This window comes from Sphaeramia orbicularis, chromosome 11, assembly GCF_902148855.1.
Source record: "Sphaeramia orbicularis chromosome 11, fSphaOr1.1, whole genome shotgun sequence".
In the NCBI taxonomy this organism is placed as follows: Eukaryota; Metazoa; Chordata; class Actinopteri; order Kurtiformes; family Apogonidae; genus Sphaeramia; species Sphaeramia orbicularis.
The window spans coordinates 51,305,950-51,327,834 of record NC_043967.1 but is presented as its reverse complement, the minus strand read 5'-3'; the positions used below and the strand labels follow the sequence as shown (position 1 = coordinate 51,327,834).

Here is a 21,885-nt window from a genome sequence, read left to right as displayed (position 1 = left end):
AAATACAGACATCAACTGTGGCTTTCTGTCATCTGATCTGACATGTAGAAACATGAAAAGTTCAGACACTTTTAATTTCCTGTCAATTCAGCAACACTTTCAGAAACAAACTTGTAAATTGTTGTTAAACATCTTTTTAACAAAATCATGAGCATGAAAGTTGAAATGTTTTATTCATTAATAGTGCATGAAAAACACACTGTATTACATTTTTTAATGTATTGTGACATTGTGGTGTTTGTTAACCCTTTATAGGGCACTCACTGAAATACTCTGAAATTCAAAATTTCAACCTTTTAGTGTGTTGGTCTCCCTCCTCTTGTCATAAAACGTCCAAGCAGCACTTACTAAAGAGTAAACACATGCAATAGAACGACTGTTAAAAGATTGAAAAATGACAAAAATCCCTTATATTCACTATTTACAGCTTCAAAACATCTATAAAATCTCACTGAATCACTGTATAATATTATTAAAACCAACATGCTTCTATTATTATTATTTTGCATATTTATAATTGTTTGGTGCAGAGTTAAGTTACTATGAATTATGAAAGAGCTGCTGCATCTGAAACCAACCACAATGAACATTTCAAAGATAAACAGTTGCATAAATGTTTAGAACAGTGAAGAAAAATGCATTCAGATTAAAACAGTTTTTGTATTTTGTCATTTTATCCCTTATTCATATCCATGTATTTATGCATTGGTTGGTGCCTGTTTGGATCATGTTATCCAGGCTTTAGAGGCTGAGGAACAACCACAGGATCTCTGTGGCTGCTGCCTCCAAACTTCTGTCCAACATGATGCTGGGATACAGACGCATATTTGATTTTCATTTGGTCACAGCTGGGTAAGCATATATAATTCTAAAACAACAGACTGTCTTTTGGAAAGATGGAGATTTTATTGAGAAAAAAATAAGAAAAAGGTATACAACTGTAGTGCAACTTGCAACTTCACTTGACATTCATCTGCACAAAACTCAAGGACTGATTTCCTCTGTTATCTTCCAGACATACTTTCATATACTACAACCCTTGTACTATCCAAAGTAAAATGAAAATTCACTGAACAAATCAAACATTAGAATAAAAAGCAAAGGAAAAACCACATTCATGAACTACCTGCACACACCTAGTTCAAAGCAAAACAATACATTTGAATAATTATGTTAAAATGAAATATACAAGGAAAGAATTTAGACATCAGGAAAATAAATTTGACTGTCATTTAGGGTAGAGTGGCTGACAAGACTGATACAACCAGTATATGATGATTAAGTGGTTTAACTGACAAACTAAAGTGCTACACCAAAGGAAATTAGTCATTAACAGAAAATCCATTTTATATTTTCTATTCTGCTTTCACTGGTGATTCTGAGCAGTTACAGGGTACAACAGAAAAATAATCCATCACATGTATACATATAATTGATGGTTCTGTGTCTGTGGTTTTAACTGATTTACAATACTAGTTGTAGTAATCTAAATAAAAAATGAAAATGTATGTTATGTCAGATCAGGATTAATCAGTATGTGGGGGCAGATTGAAGGAACATACATAAAAAAACTGGAATGTGTTTATGTAAAGCGTTTTTGACACTAACAGAAAAACCCTCCATCAACAGAAATATTTAACCATATACATGGTTGATATTTAATCAGTCAATTTCAAGAAATTGATTTCATTTCAAACCAAATCATCAAAACATTTTACTACAATTTAATTGAGATAAAATATGTCACTTTTCTGTGAACCAAATACCTTTTCAACTCTGTTTTCTTTTTAACTGATTCAAAACATCCAACCCTGATTCTACCACAGTATGTGATAAACAACTGCATTTCCTGTTTTCATCAGAGGAATATTCTGGCACAGCTTCTTTATCCATTGCAAAATTTATCTGAAACACAAACAAAACAAAAAATTATAGAAATAGAGAGAAAAAAATATTCACATGGATTTAGCCCTGTAAAGCCAGAACCATTAAATCACTGACAGAAAATTCCAGTTCTTTGAAACTGGAGCCTTTATTGGTCCTCTTGAGCAACCAAAAAACAAAAATTTCTAATATCAATTTCCATGTATGACTTTCAATTTAGTGTCATACTTGATACATCAGGTCTCAATGCTCAAATATTATTATTTTTGAACAAACAAAACATAATATAACACAAACGTGTCTAACAAATTGGTAATTCCTTTTCAAAATTAGCAAAGTTCTGCCTCCTTCCACATTAATGAATTCCTCCCCCTGGTGGATTATCCGTGTATTGCATGTATCTAATTGTATACATCAGGTTTTTCAAGAAGAAAAATAACACACTAATCATGTAGAGAGCTTCAAAACTCATGTATCAAATATGATACGTTTGGAGCTATAGCGTTAGACAAAAACACATTTTTTTATCACTGTATAATATTAAATAAGACCAATTACAAAGATCTAAAATAATTAATTCTGTTGGTCACTGGCTTTTAAAATATAATCAATATTAATGTCAGATTTTTCTAATTAGTCTAATCAAATTTTTCAAATAATTCTACAACATTATATCTGATTCCCTAATGTGAAGGATCCTTAACATATCTGTATCTCAGTCTTAATAATCTTAATTAACATCTTATGAGAAAATGTCACAAAACCCATTTAAAATGTTCCGTGTTTCTAATGTGGATGTCAGACAGACTGGATCTGTGAACTGGGATGACCCTCCTGGTAAAACTCACTGTGTTCAGGCTTTAGGATTCAGTTCCTGCTCAACCTCAGGGTCGCTTACAGCTGAAGGTCAGAGACATGTTATTAGTTCAATCATCAAACAATAAAACACTGTCTTTTATAAAATGCAAAAAAAAAAAAAAGCAAACAAAGGAATATCAAGAAATCATTTTTATCTACAAACTATTTTAAGAAACAACTGAAAGAATAAAATACTTACGAGATGGACGACGTTTGACTGAAAAAAAAAAAAAAAAATTAAATGCTGTTTGCTACACTTTGACTCATATAAATTCAAAGATGATTTTTAGTGTTGTCTCTCACCATTCTTCTTTTTGTAAATGAAGAATCCAACACCAGCAATGATCATGGCACAGAGAACAGCTACCGCAACGACGATGATGATGGCAAAGGTAGCAGTTTTCTCTGTTGAACAAATAAAAGAAAAAAAAAAAATCACAAGTTGTACAAATGAAACAAAATCCTGTAATCATTTCCACAATACAGATAATATCGACTTTGTATTTTTAGTACTGTTTATAATATTTTTATTTGTATAGCTTTGTCTATTTTGATGTTTACTCTGAAAATGTGTAGATTAAGGATAAAAAACTGTTAAAATTTATTACAACCAGTCATACTGAGTTAAATCTTCACTTTGGCTGATTTGACTATCTAATTTATGCATAGTTAATTATTAAGATTTATGAAATAAGATTATTGGTGAAACAGAACAATAATTAGAATAAATATTTTAATCTGCTGACAATGATCTCCTGCTGCCTACTTTATGCCTGAATATCTGTTTGAAACGAGTTCTTTAAATTTTTCCATAGATAAACAGTAAAATTAACTTGGTAAATTGTAAATACAGAGTATAAAAGAACCAGAGAAAACACATGTGATTATGGGATAAAAAAAAACCTTTACAAACATTATGACTTCAAACTGACAGAAGTTAAGGAATTGTTTGACCTTTATCAAAGAAACACGAAAATCAGACGAAGAGAATACACAAAAAACAGATTAAACAAGTGGTGCTAGGCACAACAAACCCTGCCCCTCGCACGTATTGTAGCTTATTTTGGCATCGATCCACACTTTCATCCATATTCAATAATTGTTAAATATATAAATTCTATATGTGCTAGATTTGAAGTAAATTGAAACAAAATTGATGGTTCTATAGACACTTGAAATTTTGCCCATTATAAGTAAATGGGAAAACACAAAGATTTAAAAATGTAACAAAAATTTTTAAAAACAAGCTATCACTTAGATATTTTGCAGAGTGATCTCTAAAATTAATCACTATATCTCTGCAACATTTTAAATAAATTGAGTTAAAATTGACGTTTTAGAGGGATTTGAAATTTCGGCCATTATAAGTAAATGGGAAACAAAAAGATTTTTAAAATTCATTAAAAATTTGAACTTTAAGCTATTTTTCCTAAAATGTAATCCCATCTATTCTGGATCACTGGCAATCTATAAACCCAAATTGGTATGAATTCAACCAATAGTTTTGCTGCTGAAGTGTTAACAAACAAACTGAGCCAAAAACAATACCCCTTGCCTCTTTTTGGGGGGCCGAGGTAATAAACTATTGGTAAAATCATACAAGGAAACAAAACTTCATCTCAAACATACATTAAATATTACTATAAATAAACTGACAGACTAATAAACGCTGTGTTCTCATCCTAAATCACTTCTAATTCCAGTCTCACCATTGGACTTGATCACTTCTTTCCTCAGTTCGTGGGTGATGTCATCAACACCTGAGAGCTGAAACACACACTCGTACTTGGTCTTGTCGTCCAGTTTGACCGATGAAAGGTCAATGCTCATCTGGAAGGTTCCGTCGTTGTTGGGGAGGATCTCGCCCATGACCACGTTGTCATGGATTTCCACTCCGTCTTTCTTCCAGTGCATCGCGGCTCTGTTGGGGTAGAAACCTGTAGCGTGGCAGGTGACTGGGGCGGTGGGAGACTTCTGCAGGAAGGACACTGTGGGACGATCTGGAGTAAAAATAAACACCTTTCAGTAAATAAATGTGTGCATGACATCTCTGATTGCAAGCCTTCCCCAAGAAGATACTAACCCTAAAACTAAATCTAGAATAAATTATCTGGACAAAACTATTGGGACACGTTGAATTCAGGTGTTTCTTTTCTAACAGGGGTCTGGGATACAAAACAATAATAACAAAAGTCACAATATAGTTTTATACTAGGATAAATATCATTGCATTGGTTAATTTGGTTTAAATTCTTAGCTTTCCTTCATAAATGCCTCAGAGATGGTTTTTAGTTAATTTCTCTCAACATAATTTTTTTTTAAAAAACCATGACTATTGTTAAAAACTCCACTTCCTGGTTGGGGAAGGTCAGGACCTAACCCTCACCTATCAGACCACACCCAACCCTTTAGGAGGAAGGATCAGGCCCAGCCCATCCTCTTTTTCCCTTTGTTTGATGTAGAGCATGCGGCCTGAAGAAGAATCAGACTTAAATGCACAGACTGGATGGATGCATACATGAGTGAGTCATTTGGTGTTATTGTTAATTGAATATCTTTGAATATGTTTGGATTTGTTTAGTAATACAGTTATTGTTTTCCTTTGTTTAAGATTAAAATCATCCTACCCATGTCATCACCAGAACTGTTCCACCTGTAAATAATCTGCATGAAGAGAGACTAAAGCATTGAACGCAATCCCTGACCAGTTGTCATATTTGACCGTATGCCAATGAAGAAGTTTTAATTATTACAACACAAATCAGCCCTTCATCATCAACCTTCATAGTTTTTACAACGATGATTTTAAATGTTCTACTTCTAATTTTCTAAAATATTTTTCATCTCTGACTGTAAATAATAATTTTCTACCACCATTAACCATCTACTTTCTTCACATCTCACTGAGGAAGATAAACCTCCCACTAAACCCAAGGAAAATATTGATATATATTAAATATAAATATAAATATATGTATATGTATATAATTATTGATATTTATGAACTATATGGACAAAAATATTGGGACACATCATGTCTGCAGCTGTAAGATGTTCTGTTCACTTATAAAATAAAAAAATAAAACATGTTATTTGATCCTACCTGTTCGCATCAGAGACTTCCTCCCATTATCAATGTATTGTTTCAGCCAGCCAATGCACTCGTGTGTGAGGTACTGTTTATCTAATTTAAACTTTAATTGGTCACGGTCCCACTTCATTTTGGTCAGTAAAGCCTGTTGTTTCGGGGCGATCCACGTCTGTGTTTTCAGATCAAATGTGAGGAAATCTTCTCCATCATAACCAAACTGATTAAAACCACTAACTCTATCAGTCTCGTCATCCCACTTGCAGCCGTACATCTTCTGAACAATATGGACACCTGGTTAAGAAACAGAGAAGCAGCAGTTAGTACTTTATCACACCTTTACCACAGACATAGAAAAGGTAAGGATCTACATTTACTGATGTTACCGCCACAGAAAAGTATGTGGCAAAACAATCTGGTTTAATTGAAACCTTTATCTCAGTTACTACACATGTTCATTATTGAAGACGCAATATCACCTGTTTGCTATAAGTTACTATAAAACCACTGTATCTGAAATATATTGTTTCTGTTTTCTTTGTCATATTTACAGTATAGACATGTATTTTCAAATAACTTGCATGTACATATGTTTAATACACATTTAGATTTTATTTCTTCAGTTAAGATACCTTGAATGGATGTAAACATTTATTTGATGTTTATTCCTACAAAGGAGGATTTGTGGTGTCTTTCTACATGTGAGGATGAATTTTGTTTTAGATAATTTCCCCAATGTGGGACAAATGAAGGATTATCTTATCTTTTTTACCACTTTGGCTCATCCACACAACTTCAGATGGCGTTTTGAGGTTTATGACTCAGCTTTAGGGTTAATGTTAGAATTACTGACAAATGACCCATGAATTTACGGAAAACCCTGACTGTCTTTTCTTTTTTTATTTAACCAGGTAGGTTAGTTGAGAACTGATTCTCATTTGACATATAGAGAGAAACAACCCATCACTCTCACATTCACACCTACGGCCAATTTAGATTAACTGGTTAACCCATCAGTGCATGTCTTTGGATGATGTACCTGGAGAGAACCCACGCAAACATGAGTAGAACATGCGACCTTCACACAGAAAGGTTCCTGGTATGGGAATTGAACTCAGAACCTTCTTGCTGTGAGGCACCAGTGCTATTCACTGCCCATGATGTCTTCAAACATCATGAATGTGGTGCAGATGTTTGATGAATATGAAAATGACTCAAAGAAGTGATATTTTGCTTTTTTTAAATGACATTATGTATTTTAAAACATTTCCCTGAGGTCTATATAAACTGTAAATGCTATGCTTGGGTCTGAACTCCACAGCTCCATCTTCAACCCTATTTCTGAGTAATGACCCCAGAAAGGTTGTTTTAAATGCACATGAGCCATGTCAGGCCCCGCCCCCTTCAGGTTTTGATCACTCTGTCCTGTTCAACCAACAACTGAACATTTTAGGTAATTGGCTCAAAGTTTGGACATATTTTCAGTATGGACTACAACCACTGCTGCTGAAAAACAATGATGTCGTACTTAGGGAAAGGTTTGCCGGAAGTCTTGACCTCATATGTGCAAATGTCGTGATGTAATTACTTATAGACGTAACAAATTAAGCAGAAATTAAAACAGATTATAGAAATCCATTTGATTTTAGCCAAAATTAATATAAAGATAGCTTTTGAGCATCTGGAGGGTTCAAATTCAAACTTTTTGAACTATTAGGATCCAAATACACAAATAAATGAACCAAAGACTAATAAAAGTGGGTTAAGCAAAATATGACCTCTTTAAATCTCATGCTCTGGCCTCCAAAGTAAAGGCTGGAAATTTTTGACGATTGTTACAGGATTTCTGAAGGATGAAAGTCGCTATATATTAAATCTACTCAAAAATCACCTCTTTAGAGAAATATAAGGATTAGCTGCATTACACCTTCTAATAAATAATGAAGCACAACAATGGAACTGTATGGAACATGAGTCATAATTCTACTTTATAGACTCCATATTCCAACCCAACTGAACACCAATGGGAGATCCTGAATCAAAGTGTCAGACCTCAATCATCACACCCCTGAATGTCTTTTGTCAGAATGGTGTTCATCCCTTCCATCTCACAGACTTGCACAATCAATTTCAAGACTCACTGAAGATGTTTTAAAGACACATGACGGTTCAACGCCTTTATGTCAGCTTTCCTGTGTGTGACATACAGGGGTTGGACAAAATAATGGAAACACCTTAAAACATCAACAAAATATAATTTAATATGGTGTAGGTCTGCCTTTTGCGGCAATTACAGCCTCAATTCTCCGAGGTATTGATTCATACAACAAGAAGGAATTTTAAACCATTCTTCAGTTAGAATACCCTCCAACTCTTTTAGAGACGATGGCGGTGGAAATCGACGTCTTACTTGAATCTCTAAAAACTGACCATAAATGCTCAATAATGTTGAGGTCTGGGGACTGTGCCGGCCATACGAGATGCTCAACTTCATTAGAATGTTCCTCATGCCATTCTTTAACAATTCTAGCTGTATGGATTGGGGCATTATCATCTTGAGGTGAAGGTGTTTCCATTATTTTGTCCAACCCCTGTATGTGTACATGTTCCATTCAACACCACACCTCTGTACTACTCACCTTTAGTCTGATTTAAGCGTCGCCTGACATTTTCAATGCTAACTTTGAAGCCTTTCTCGGCCTGTACAGAGATCTTAGTCTGCATGTCCCAGTACTCAGGTCCTTCAGTCTGTTTCATCCAGTCCTGTTTGGGGATTTCTTCTCTGATGATGCTGTCATAGTAGGAGACTGGCTGTCCGTCTACTATGCCAATTGTTACAAATTCAGGGAAATCTGGGATTCCTGATGATGCCGTGTAGCCGTAGCTGAGAGAATGCAGGACTGTGGCACAAAAAACATGATTAACACTTTTTGAATATGTAAATTTTACAGAGGTCATCAGTTTGGGAGACTGTGGAAAATACAGTCACAGAAAAAATTATTAGATCATGAAAAGTTATCAAAAAACAATTGTTATGCAATCAAATACTAACTCCTATGTGTCTCATGTGACTAAAACAGACAGAAAGGAAAACACAGAATTCCTAAAAGCACTGTTTTTGTCAGTACAATGACACAGATATTGATGTAAGAACTTAAGTGACTTTGGTTATTATCAAGAAAACCATGGAAAATGGTTAAATATCAGCTCTGAAATTAAACTGTTATGAGCTATTTTTGTTGTTATCGTTATATTTGTCTAAACAAATGCACCTTTAGTTTTACCAGGCATTAAAATGACCAAGAAACTGAAGAAAACAAGAGGTGGTCTACTAATTTTATTCCGCAACTGTATAAGTGTGGACCATTTATTGTAATAGAAAAATTCCAAAACAATAAAAATAAAACATGTACAGCAACTCTACTAAACTCTCCTTTAGCAGAAGAAATATATGTACTTATAAAAACAAGAGCTCCTCTGAGCTAAATCATTAAAAAAATTAGATGAAGTATTACTAGACTCAAGTCATCTCAATATCTACACAAGATATAATACTAATTTCTGTCCGAGATATTGAGTTTTGTTATTAATTATGTTAAAAATACAACAAATTTAATAGTTTACAAATGACTACATGGAAAATCATGGGCTCACCAGATCAATTTAAACTGCAACTAACTAGAGAAGTAACTTTTTCCACTTATGGTGAATTTTATTAGTCATACTCCCAAATAGATACATGTATGTACCCCACATAATGACTCAACATCATTATGTATTTTCATACATATTCTACAGATATGAACATGACTTTAAAAAGAGTAATCTGAGTCTCTGTTTCTTAGCAAATATGTTTTATACTTCTGATTTACTATGTATAGTGTGTTTGCTCTTGTATTCTATTGTTAATCTTATATTCTAGTTTGAGTCTGTCATGCTGCACTACAATTTCCCAGTTTGGGATCAATAAAGTCTATTTGTCTGTCTGTCTATCTATCTATCTATCTATCTATCTATCTATCTATCTATCTATCTAATTATCTAATTATCTAACTATCTATCTATAGTACAAAAGAAACATATATGACTAGAAAGACATCAATGCAGTATTATGTATTAAAAGGACTGTTGATACAAGTATGAGCCAATAATTCACATGGATTAAGCAAAACATTTATTACATTCTTTTCCAGAATTAATGGATTAATTGATAGTTTATTTTAATCATATGTAAATAGAGGGGAAAAAAGATAAACAAGCACGATGACTGTACAATATTTACAAGTTAAAATACAGAGACTACTAAGAATAGTGATAGTTGTACATATTTATGTACATACACACAAATATATACCTGTACATATACATATATAAACACATATCTATACCAACATACATAGATCTACATTTATGAAACACATATACATGTACACATATTTGCCCAAAAAGGAGGGGAAAAAAGTCCAATTTCTTTACTTCCACCCTCATTCCACAGTCATATAATCCTTTAGCATTAGTATACATGTATTCAGCTGCCTCCTATCACTAAGTTTCACATATAGAGGATATAATGATCTTATTGTAGTCAATATAGCAATAATATTTCCAAGATATGAGCCGTTTTTAATTTTGGTAAAGATCCAACATGTATTATCATCTACATTATTTATGTTAGAATTACTGTCGTCATTATTACCATCATTTGTATTCCTGTTTTAAAATATAAGTTACTATTATTGTTATTATTATCATCACCATCACCACATCATTAATCACCATGTAAACTACCATCAATAGTGATAATAACAATACCAATATCAATATCAAGTGCATAATAGTCTCCTACATCCACACTGAATGCGTCTGTATCTGAAGTTTAGGTTAATTATTCCTATGATCTACTAAACTGGCCTCCTTCATGAAGGTATAAAAGCACTTTATCTTACCAGCTTCGGCTCCATGGAATCCGAGGAGAAGAATAATTAATATATTCATTTTTTTGTTACATTTTTTAGAGCATGAAAGGTGGTTTCCTTCTCGCGGACACATCCATCCTGATAGAAACCAAACAGTCAAATGACTGATGAACACGCCTCCCGGGAGAAAATAGGAGCCAATAGGAAATCAGTTTGTCTCTGACGTCAACTAAAGTTAGGTAAAAAATGTCAGCAAAGGTTTGAGAAGAAATTGAAAGGTTTAATTATCTGTAATAAACAGGCCAGTGTTTGGACTCTGTTTAGATTCAAGTGCACAGAGCAGCACATGTTTAAAGTGATAGTTGAAGATAAGTTTTAAGAAGCCATGGCTGCTATAACTAACTAACTAACTAACTAACTAAATAACTAAATAACTAAATAAATAAATAAATGATGTAGTGCTTTCCACTTTGACATTGAAGACGTCACTTCTTAGAATAACTCCTTGTGCTGCTGTTTTGTGATTAAATGATTTTTTAGATGAAATAATTGTGATATGGAATATTAATAGGACACAAATATATAAAGACAGGTTATTATCATTTCCTAATCTTAATTTGTCCAAACACATACACCCAAAAGATGTCAGCTGAGTGAAAGAATAAACCTTAAAACAATCCCTAAATATCTGAAGAGAAACCAGTAAATTCCTTTCATTTTATACCTTTATTTAAATAAGAATTGGTCTTGATATTGAAAGTCATGGTTATGTATGATAGGGCTGATTGGTTATGATTCACATTTTAAAACTGTAGCTTCATTCCTCTTCAGTATGCTTACATTTTCCATCCTCTTTTATGATTTTGATTATTTATATGTTTCTGACATGTGTTATTCTACATATTCTGTGTAATATTCCACAGTCACTGTGTCAAATAACTGGGTCTAAAAAAAAAAAAACTCCCTTTGGTTCCGATGGTTTGGGATCTAGTGACTGAAGGCAAGACAATCAAACCTATAGATGGAGTCATCTAGGAAGTGGGAAGAAGGCATTCTCATCAGGCTTTTCCAGTCATTTGTCACAGGTTACACCATTACAGCCCCGCCTCTTCGCTGTTTCTGGGAAATCATCTGATGATCTCTTAGGTTTCGTTTGTCTCATTGTGTGTTTGCATTTGTGTGACCATGGTTTGTTTGCACACAAACCACAGGGCTGTTGGCTGTTGTCATTTTATCTCCTGTTATTGCTGAATGTCTTGTTCTGCAACATTTATCTGGTGTTGATGTATAAAAAGTATGATGAAAGTATTTACAACAGAAAAAATGTTTGGAAGACTACCATCTGTAAAACTTAAAACTAAAACTCAACTTCCTGAGTTCACTCATCTGCAGTCTGACTCATACTTGGAAAATACCTTCTTGGTAATGGGTGGATAAATATAAACACTTAATGATGTGGGTGCAACAAATTCTTTTTTTGTTTTTTTTTTTCTCTCTCCATATTTTTATGGTTTCTGTTTCTGTTATCCTTATGTGACCTCTTGGTTTGCAACTGAAATCTTGCACATCCACATAAATTGCTTTGTCATTTCCTCATTTTGTCTATCTATTCTTTCCTTTGTTTGTTGTGTGTTTTAGGGCTTTACTGATACAACCAACTGATGTTATTTTAGTCAGTAAATAGTATTATTCTCATTTGTTTTATATTTTATAACAAATATTCTGCCTGTAAGATAGGTTTATTTCTGTATTTATTATTATTATTATTATTATTATTATTATTATTATTATTATTATTATTATTATTATTATTATTATTATGGACAGTTCCAATATTAGTCACACTCACACTAAACATATTTTGTGCTTAGAGCATAAAATAAGCATAAAAATATTCTTTTTAAAAGCAACTTCTAAAAATAATATACATTAATATTATATTCTACTTTCATTGAGCTTTTTTTTTTTTTTTTTTTTTTTTTAACTTTACTTCTAATTCTTCTAATGAGTAAAATGATGTAAACTTTGTAATTACTGAATGAATGGCACCATTTTTTCTTACAAAAAACAAAACAAAACAAAAAAACACATCGGTCTTTCCTGTTTCATTTAGACAACATTACTATTTAAAATAATTAAAATATGCTTCTTGTTAACAGATTATTGAAATGTAAGTTTATTTGTCCACGCAAATAAACTTGTAAGAATATCCTGATCTTAAAAAACACAAGGAAATAGTATCTATCAGCTGCAATATAATAAACGTTGGCATGACATTAGTAATTTATATGCTGAACAACAGTTGGTTTAGTTAATAAATACATAGAGACCATATCATAGTTTGTTAAAGAGCGCCATCTATCGGTAGAACTGAGACACTGCTCAATATGTGATGGTATTATGAGGAAGTTAATCCGTGTTCTTTATTAGTTTGACTCAAAGTCTTATATGAATTTTCAGAAAACATTATTTTTTATTATATATTTGATCATTGGAGGAGTTTAATGTTGATCATTCATGCTTTTATTTTTCACCATCCACCGGAACTGGCGCATGTTCCTTTTAAAATTGACGGACACATGAAGCAGATGAAAGTGAAACTAACATGAAGGAACATTTAGGGGAAAACCACTGACATAAACCTACATGTTCTGTGTCAGAAACAGCTAAAAAAGACAAACTGAGAAGAAACAGAAGACAGGCAACCATGACGAACTTCTCTACAATTTACAAACTGTCCCTGGTCGCCGTTGTTTATCTCATCCAAGGTAGGGAACGCAAATACTCTGAACTGTATTCTGGTTGTATTTTAGGAGAATTACAATAAGCACCTCTGCATGTATTCTACATAGAGTCATGTATGATGTTTGTAAAAGGTAGAAGGTGGAATAGAGTGTGCAACAGTGCAGAACAGTGGGTTATTTATTTAATATGAGTTTTCATTCTATGTGATCTATGTGCATGCCGAATCCGACAGAAAACCCAGATAGGTGGTACTATTCCTAAATTACTGTCACTACTACAATTTAAGCACACTTAAAAACATGCAGAATCTAAAATTTGTTCTATTTTCTACAGAGTTCGGTGCGCAGGAAAGAGGCGAAAATAATAAGTACCTTTAAACAGAAAAAGAATCAAACAAGATGATGAAACTAAAGAGAAAGGATGTTCTATTGTCATATATTTAAAGGTCAAAGTAAAAACAACTGAAGAATTAGTCATTATTTTTAACAGATAAGGAAATGATGAAACTTGAAATACAACAATAAATGTTATTACAGTTGGAGTCACATGAAGGGTACTGATGAAGTACAAATAAGATGAAGAGGGGATTAGTTTTGCTTTTGGTTTTATTTGCCTAGCTTTAAAGTTCCCTACAATACTTTATATTGCAGTTAGCACTGGGATGTGCTTATAATTCTCTCTGTAAATGTTTAATATAATCACTCTTCTCCCCTTTTGTGTCTTTTGCACCTTCTGGATCCACTGTTTGTCACTTATAATGATACTATAGGAATGCACTGACACACCAACTGGACATCAGTATCAGCTGATATCAGGGGTAAATAAAAATAAAGAAAGAAATAGGAAGTAATATTGGCATCAGCATTGGATAGTGACCAAAATGTAAACTTAAATATCATATTGACCAAGAACTTTGCACCGCATCCCTAGTTCTGCAGTAGATGATTAATGCTATCTAAAATAATTAAAAAAAAAAAAAAAAAAAAACACCATGCACTGATCAGCCATAACATTCTGACACTGACAGGGAAAGTGGTATTAATTTTGATTTTCTAATTCCAGTGGGATCTGTTAGTGGACTGGATATATTAGGCAACAACTGAACATGGAGACCTCGAAGTTGATGTGTTAGAAACAGCAAAACAAGCAAGAGTAGAGATTTGAGCAACTTTGACAAGGGAGAAATTAGTGATGTTCACACTGCAGACCAGGAACACCCAACAAGACCTGCAGCTGTGGAGATGCTCTGACCCAGTTATCACCATTACAGTATGGACCAGGTCAAAGCCACTCAGTTCTATACGTTGCTCATTTTGCCGTTTCCAACACATCAGCTTTGAGGACTAAATGTTCAATTGCAGCCTAATATATCCAACCCAGTGATAGGTATCATTGTAATGAAATAATCAATATTAGAACCACTTCTCCTGTTGATGGTCAGAATGTTATGGGTAATCAGTGCATATTGATTAGACTAAATAACTACAAATGCAGTGAAATGTATAATAAGACTTTAATCTTACATTCAATTCATTCATTATCTGAACCCGCTTTATCCTCACTAGGGGGTCGCTGGAGCCTATCCCAGCTACTTATGGGTGAAGGCGGGGTACACCCTGGACATGTCACCAGTTCATCGCAGGGCTGAACATATAGAGACAAACAATCACTCTCACATTTATGGGTAGTTTAGATTAACTGATTCACCTATCAGTGCATGTCTTTGGATGGTGGGAGGAAGCCGGAGTACCCTAAGAGAATCCACGCAGACGCAGGGAGAACATGCAAACTCCACACAGGTCCCACCACCGTTGACTGGTGTAGGAATCGAACCCAGGACCTTCTTGCTGTGAGGCATGAGTGCTATCTACTGCACCACCGTGTCGCTCACATTCAGTTTAATTCAACTTTATTCCAGACTCAAGGTCCAAGATAGACAGAGAAACACAATAAAAACAGGAAAAACTAGAAGCACTTGGAGAGCGCAGACCTCCGCCAAAGCAGATCAGTGGGCCACCGTGGCCCCCCACCCCCGATCACCACCAAAATGTAATCATTTGTTCCTTGTGCCAGTATCAACATTTCCTGAAATTTTCATCCGAATCCGTCCATAACTTTTTGAGTTATCTTGCACGTAGACAGACAGACAAACCAACGCCGGCAAAAACATAACCTCCTTGGCGGAAGTAAAAAGAAAGAATTAAAGAGTCACTTTAACAGGACAGCTATGCCAGTACCTCCATATCCTGGACTGGTAGCAAATGGGACTATATCTGATATCAACCAGTGACACAACCATTTGATTCATAGACGTATTCAGTTGACAGATGAAATTGTACATGAACTTCCAGAGTGTGGGCTGCAGTGTCTTTATTCCAGCTGCGACCAACATCTCACTCGTGATATTCCATCTCGGCCCCCTAAGAAGCACACACAAACCATCATTGTAGGCCACCTGCAGCCTTTGCAGACTTCCTGTTTTACAATTGGACCAAAGCTGTGCTGTGTACAGACACGTACAATATGATTTAAACAACATTATTTTCACCTTGTCCGCACAGGATCTAAATTTGCGTACCATTGTGTTTGCTGTTCTACATTGTGTATTTATGTCATTGCATTCATTAATATTGACTTGTTAATTCTCTTTTGTATAGTGTGTGGTAGCAGCTGTCCTGTGTTGGAGTGCTGGTTTGTGCAAGAGAAAGCAGGTCGAGGTGGAGGTTTAACAGGGGCTACGAGCCAGGAAAAATCCCTGCTTCACATCAGGACAGAGTCACACATCCACAATGACAAATCCCATAAGGCACCAGCTGACATCAGCCCTGACAGAGTCTACTTTATCACCGGTTTGTTCAAAATGCTGATATTTTTCACCATAGGATTTCTTTAGTTGATTGCAGAGTTTGTTCAGAATTATGTGGTTGTCTATCAGTTTAACGTGACCTTCTTGTCTCCTCTGTCCTCAGACCCAGCTGGTTCTCTGTGCCACAGCTCTCTGAACCCCCCCAGAGGATCCATCAAGAAACCCCAGTGTGAGATCAACCCCTTCCTGCCACAGCCCTCCTCTCTTAAATGGGTTGCTCCGCTCACAGAGTCCGCTCTCAGCCCCTTATATCTTCAGGCTGATTGGATTTCAGCTGCTCTTCAGGGTCTCGACAAAGAGATGACCATAACCAGCATCATGCGCGCTCCCACATCAACCAAAGAAAACAACGGTAATGATTTCAGTGAAAAAAACCTTTTTGATGATCGTCCCCCCACATTAGATTAGATTTGATTAGATAAAATAAAACTTTATTGATCCCATGGGCAGAGTCCTTAGGAAAATAATTTTCCAGTAGCAGCACAAACCTGAATGTACACATATAAGAAATATTACACAACAAAAGTAAGTAATAACAATAGCTATAACAAAAAAAAGTTGTGAAAAATGGGTGATTGCACATTAGAAAGTACCAGTGGAAATAAGTAATAAAATAGTGAATAATAAATGAAGAAGTAATTATGTTATATAACAATATGTACAGTACGTATATGTATGTACAGTGTAATATAGCAGAACTATTAATGATAATTATAATAGAGGGATAATGTGGCTGTTAATACAACTACTAGATCATCTAAGAGTGAATTTTTAAGAGTGATAGTTTGGAGCAGGAAAAAAGCTGATAGCTGATTTATTGGCCAGTATCTCCATCTGAAAATTATGATGGAAATAAACTTTGGTCTCATCTAAGTCAAATTAATGAATCCCTAAATCTGGAACTGAGCGTCAAAGTAACAAAAAATGTAGGTTGTATTATTTTATCTTTTCTGCATGAATCTTTAACAACACTCAGACATTTAAAAGCAAGTCTTAGAGGTGGTTTGTCATTCTCCTCTTCGTCCTTTTTTTCCTCAGTCATCCTGAGTGTGACCAGTAAAACAGTCTCAGTCCAGTCCAGACTTGGAGAACCGGTGCTGCTGGACTGTGGCTTCTGGGTTGACCCTTCCTCGCCGCTGTCTGGGTCGGGTTTTGCAGTTGAGTGGCGTTACCAGTTCAGAGGCAATGGGCGGTTGGTTCTGGCTTACGATGGCAAGACGGACCGTTTGGCTGAAACACAGGAGGAAGGGGCCACGCTTGACTTTGAGGCTTTGCACCGTAACGGAAATGCATCTCTGATCCTGCAGGAAGCCAAAGTGCGTCACTCTGGGACGTATATTTGTACGGTGTATCTGCCGTACCTTCTGGCTCAGGTGGCACTGGAGCTGGAGATTGTAGGTGAGGGAAATTTTATTATTAGTTTGTTGTATGATTAATGAAAAATTTGCAGGCTTTACGATAATAATTGGACCAGGAATTACAATCTTAAGGAGTTGAAAAGTGTGGAGAAAATTTTCTTTTATTAGAGGTAATGTAGGAGATCCTGGAAAAACAGTTTGAGCAAGCTACATTTTGAAAATACACAACTCAAAAGGCAAGGCAAGTTTATTTGTATAGCACATTTCAGCAACAAAGCAATTCAAGGTGCTTCACACAGGACATTGAAACAAAAGAAACAAAAAGAAACACATTTAAAACATTATAAAAGAAACATGTCAAAGGTTATTAGAAACAGCAAGTAAGAAAACAACACATAAAATAAAAATAAATAAATAAATAAATAAAATAAAAATAAAAACACACACATATTAAAGTAAGAGTTGCAGTGCAGAGTTTCAAAGAGAATATAAAATTTAAAAAGTCAAAAGCCTTTTAGTCAAAGGCAGCAGTGAACAGGTGAGTCTTTAACCTTGACTTAAAAGAACTCAGACTCTCAGCAGACCTGATATTTTCTGGTAGTTTGTCCGAAGTCCAAACCCCTTTCTGCAAACTTCCCCGTAAAGCCACGCCTCCAGAGTGACTAAAAAAATTTTTATTTTTGTGTTAGAGCATTTAATTAATTGGTTGCAATCGAGGTGTGAAGTTGATTTTAAGCAATATAATCAAAAAAATGCTCCAGGAAAACATCTCCTACCCTACCTTTAATGGAGGCAACTGTCAGTGCTTTTCAAAAGATGCAAAGGGTTTATAAAATGTAGGAAACGGATTTATTACAGGTCATTAAATAAGAGGTTAATTATTCATTACAGGTACTTTTGAATTCAGCTTCTGCAAAAATTCCCCCTCTTCTGCACCATGACAGAAATGATCAATTTATCACCATTTGCAAGTACAAACAGGATTTCTAGAATGAGATTACTTTTTGATTAAATCACACGTTGACTTAATCAAAATTAATCCTATAATTTTATTTTAAGTTGTAAAGTTATACTGTTTTTACTGATGATATTAGAAGAACTATAACGGTTGACAGGAAAGAACATTGCTCAAGATTAACTAACCTCATTTTGGTCACATTTTTTATTAGCTTCAAATTCTGATTTAAATGATTGAAAACACAGAAGTACATCAATAAACCTCTCTTCTTCTCTTTCTCTACCCAGAGCCTCCATCCCTCTCCATCCACCCCTCCCCTCTGCCCCTCACTGTCCCAGGCCAGACCCTGACTGTCCAGTGTGAGGCGTCCGGCTTTGCCCCTCTTTCCCTGGAATTTAGCTGGGAGTTTAAAGGCGCTGACGGGAAGTCCAGGCAGCTGGGATCTGCCGGTGTGACGGGCCACAGGCAGGCCTGGGATGGCACCTACAGCCAGAGCTCAAAACTGGAGCTGGATTCATCAAAACTGGACCTGGGCAGAGGAGGGGAGCTCACCTGTGTGGCTGCGCATCTGGGAGGAACCCAACGGGCCAGTGTGACTCTGAACGTCATCGGTAATGATCAATACCTGATTTAAGATGTTTCTTTTTTAAGGTGCATGAAATGAAAACTGATGGAGCGGCATATAGGTGTTAAAACACAACACAAATGAGGTTCACAGTGGTTCTGATTGCCTTGAACAAGTTGGAACACAAGCTGAATGATTTGTTTTCATCATGATGGAAAAAATTCTAACTCCTCTTTCAGCCTTGAGAATGAACACGCAAAAAAGTGGAAGCAAATAAGAGACGCATTTGCTGTGAATAAGAATAATTAAGAGCTGGATTATATTCAGTTTTCAGTCTGTTGCTTATAGTACCCCTCCTTCTTTCCTCTACAAAGCAAGTATAGAGCAAAGAGTGTAGTAGAGGTAAAAGTATAAGTGTTTTGTGTGATGTAAGTATATGTGTAAGTATAGACAGGACAGGAGAACATAGAGGGGAGCAGCACATTATTTATGGTAATCGTAGGAAAAATACAGAAAGCACACAGATGTTGAAGGAAAATAGCTGAAATAAAATAAAATGTCACCTAGAATTAGGATTATTATGGTTACCTTGATATTTAACTCTAAATTTATTTCTTTATTAATTTGTTCTTGTAGGTATTTATGACTGACTCAGTTATCTACTTTTCCAATAAAATCTAAAATAATACATTTCCAACAGTGTTGAATTTTTCTCCAAGGTACTCTGATATAAACAGATTCAGTGGTTAGTGATAATATAATTATGAGAACCCAGTATCAGTCAATTTTTAACGTACGAAATAATTAAATATTATTAGTTTAAAGAGTTAGATGTATTTATCAAGCTGAGTATGATTTTCTGCAAACCTGAATCCACTTTAAAATTTGTGTTCATTTAGGTTTCAGTACTCCATCCATTGAGGACTCGATGGCGATGGTTGGTGTGGCCCTTGTACTCTATGGTCTCATCAAGTTTGTCTCTTGGACCTTTACCAGTTCAGGTATCAGGAACTACAACATCATTAATAACATGTACATATCTATGCACAGTATTGACACGAGTATATATGATTCATTTAAATATATGAACATTTTCATTTTCTCCATCAGTGTTTCAGCAAAAGCCACTGCCATTTCAATTAAAAAAACAACAAAAAACCTTAAATAATCGCCAAGACTGCGTTGTGAACTCACTGTAGAATCTGACTTTGTCTTTTATTCCACTGTTTGTAGATGCAGATGAGGCTGATAAACAAGATAAGGTAAAAAAAACATATTTGAATAAGCAGTTTATAAAAACACTTTAATTTAAATGTAATAAATAAACCTTAGGATCTACTGCTTTTGTTGAATTTTCAGTGGTAACTTTCATTTTTTCCACTTGCAGAAAGAGAAATAGAAATGAAGACGACGGTAGAAGTGGACATGTGATCCAGAAACATCGAATACAACTGTTGGTGCATATGGGATGGGGTTTCAGCAGTGACTGTTTTTCGTTTTATATTTGCTCTTTTTTGCAGCTAGAGCAGTGATAAATCTATTATTGGGTTTTTCAAAGGACCAGAAGAAAGTCTCCTTGAGCTTATTTGTTTTATTTTACTTTTTATTTTCTGTTTTGCTATGACAGTAATTAATGTGCATGGATTAATTTTTTTGTCTCACTTGTGTCGATGGAAGATTTTTCCACCTTATTGAAAAGTTCTGAGTTGACTTCGAGCATCATGTTCTTCAAATGGTATATAATATTTGGGTCATCCTATTTATATAATGAATTATGTCACAGCCACTGGGAAAAAAAATAGAGAATATGTAGATTTTTGAGTCGGTAATGTGCTTTAATATCATCTTCAGTTTGGTCTCGCAAATACCTTTGTGTTCAAAGGAGTATGAAAGAGAAAAATCAAATCAAGTCGGTTTTATTTGTGTAGCCAAAAGTCATACATTTGCACCAAGAACTTTACAGTATGTACAATATACAAAAATGTGTCTATAGACCATACATAAGAAGACCCAGAAGATCATCCCTATCTAGGCTAAACCGCCCAAGTGAATTCTGTAAATAGACTTTATCAAGTATGTGAATATTTTTGATAGCTTTCTTATTTTTCTGTTATTTTGTGATTTTTTTTTGTGGAATACATCACTCTTGTAAGTTCTCAATATGGTAAGAAGGACGCTTGGCTGTAAATTTTACTGGTAAATAAGAAGAAAATGTCACAATTCAAAACAATAATTACTTGAGTGGGTACTTTGTGTCTGAATAAAAACTTACTTGTTGAACATGCAGCTTTGTGTTTTTGTGTACAACTGGTCATGGTGGTGCCTCATATAAATACTTTAATAGAATAACTGAGAACATTTTATAGAAAATGTGATTGCTCAGAAGATAAATCAATAGAAATACACGATGTATTTCCGTGTGAAAGTTCGACAGCAGCATCACAAATAATGCAAATGTACACAAAATAGGAAGCGTGTTTCACAGGGAACTATAGAATATCTTTCAAAATAAAACTACGTAGCGGACGCCGGTTTTCTTTTGTTAGTTTGAATCGGTTAGAATGGGCATTTTGTACGGTTTATTTAATGTTAGTACAAAACGTATGCTGTGACATAAAGAAAAAAAATGTGAATACGTGTAGCAAAC

At 34.7% G+C, this 21,885-nt stretch overlaps 2 protein-coding genes across 2 annotated transcripts; one reads left to right on the top strand and one right to left on the bottom strand.

Moving 5' to 3' along the window:
- Positions 1-1,235: 1,235 nt before the first annotated feature.
- On the bottom strand, positions 1,236-10,896 carry LOC115428261 (major histocompatibility complex class I-related gene protein-like). Its single transcript, XM_030147138.1, has 8 exons — positions 10,777-10,896; positions 8,470-8,730; positions 5,846-6,124; positions 4,452-4,742; positions 3,046-3,147; positions 2,942-2,959; positions 2,733-2,784; positions 1,236-1,905 (listed from the first exon to the last, which is right to left on the bottom strand). The coding sequence occupies exons 1-7, from the start codon at positions 10,877-10,879 to the stop codon at positions 2,738-2,740; spliced, it is 1,101 nt and encodes a 366-aa protein (XP_030002998.1). The 5' UTR covers positions 10,880-10,896; the 3' UTR covers positions 1,236-1,905; positions 2,733-2,737.
- A 2,411-nt stretch (positions 10,897-13,307) lies between these two features.
- On the top strand, positions 13,308-21,518 carry tapbp.1 (TAP binding protein (tapasin), tandem duplicate 1). The gene is made up of 8 exons (XM_030147137.1): positions 13,308-13,514; positions 16,149-16,340; positions 16,461-16,709; positions 17,396-17,755; positions 18,961-19,284; positions 20,138-20,239; positions 20,472-20,500; positions 20,626-21,518. The coding sequence occupies exons 1-8, from the start codon at positions 13,454-13,456 to the stop codon at positions 20,635-20,637; spliced, it is 1,329 nt and encodes a 442-aa protein (XP_030002997.1). The 5' UTR covers positions 13,308-13,453; the 3' UTR covers positions 20,638-21,518.
- The last annotated feature ends 367 nt before the right edge of the window (positions 21,519-21,885 follow it).

Bases quoted from the DNA above. Each gene is read 5' to 3' on its own strand.
- LOC115428261 (XM_030147138.1), bottom strand. From the start codon at position 10,879: ATGTGTCCGCGAGAAGGAAACCACCTTTCATGCTCTAAAAAATGTAAC. The intron at 6,125-8,469 runs GTGAGTAGTACA...TTTCTTAACCAG, and splicing joins ACGCTTAAATCAGACTAAAG to GTGTCCATATTGTTCAGAAG. The intron at 3,148-4,451 runs GTGAGACTGGAA...TTTGTTCAACAG, and splicing joins AGAAGTGATCAAGTCCAATG to AGAAAACTGCTACCTTTGCC.
- tapbp.1 (XM_030147137.1), top strand. From the start codon at position 13,454: ATGACGAACTTCTCTACAATTTACAAACTGTCCCTGGTCGCCGTTGTT. The intron at 17,756-18,960 runs GTGAGGGAAATT...TTCTCTACCCAG, and splicing joins ACTGGAGCTGGAGATTGTAG to AGCCTCCATCCCTCTCCATC. The intron at 20,240-20,471 runs GTATCAGGAACT...CACTGTTTGTAG, and splicing joins TTGGACCTTTACCAGTTCAG to ATGCAGATGAGGCTGATAAA.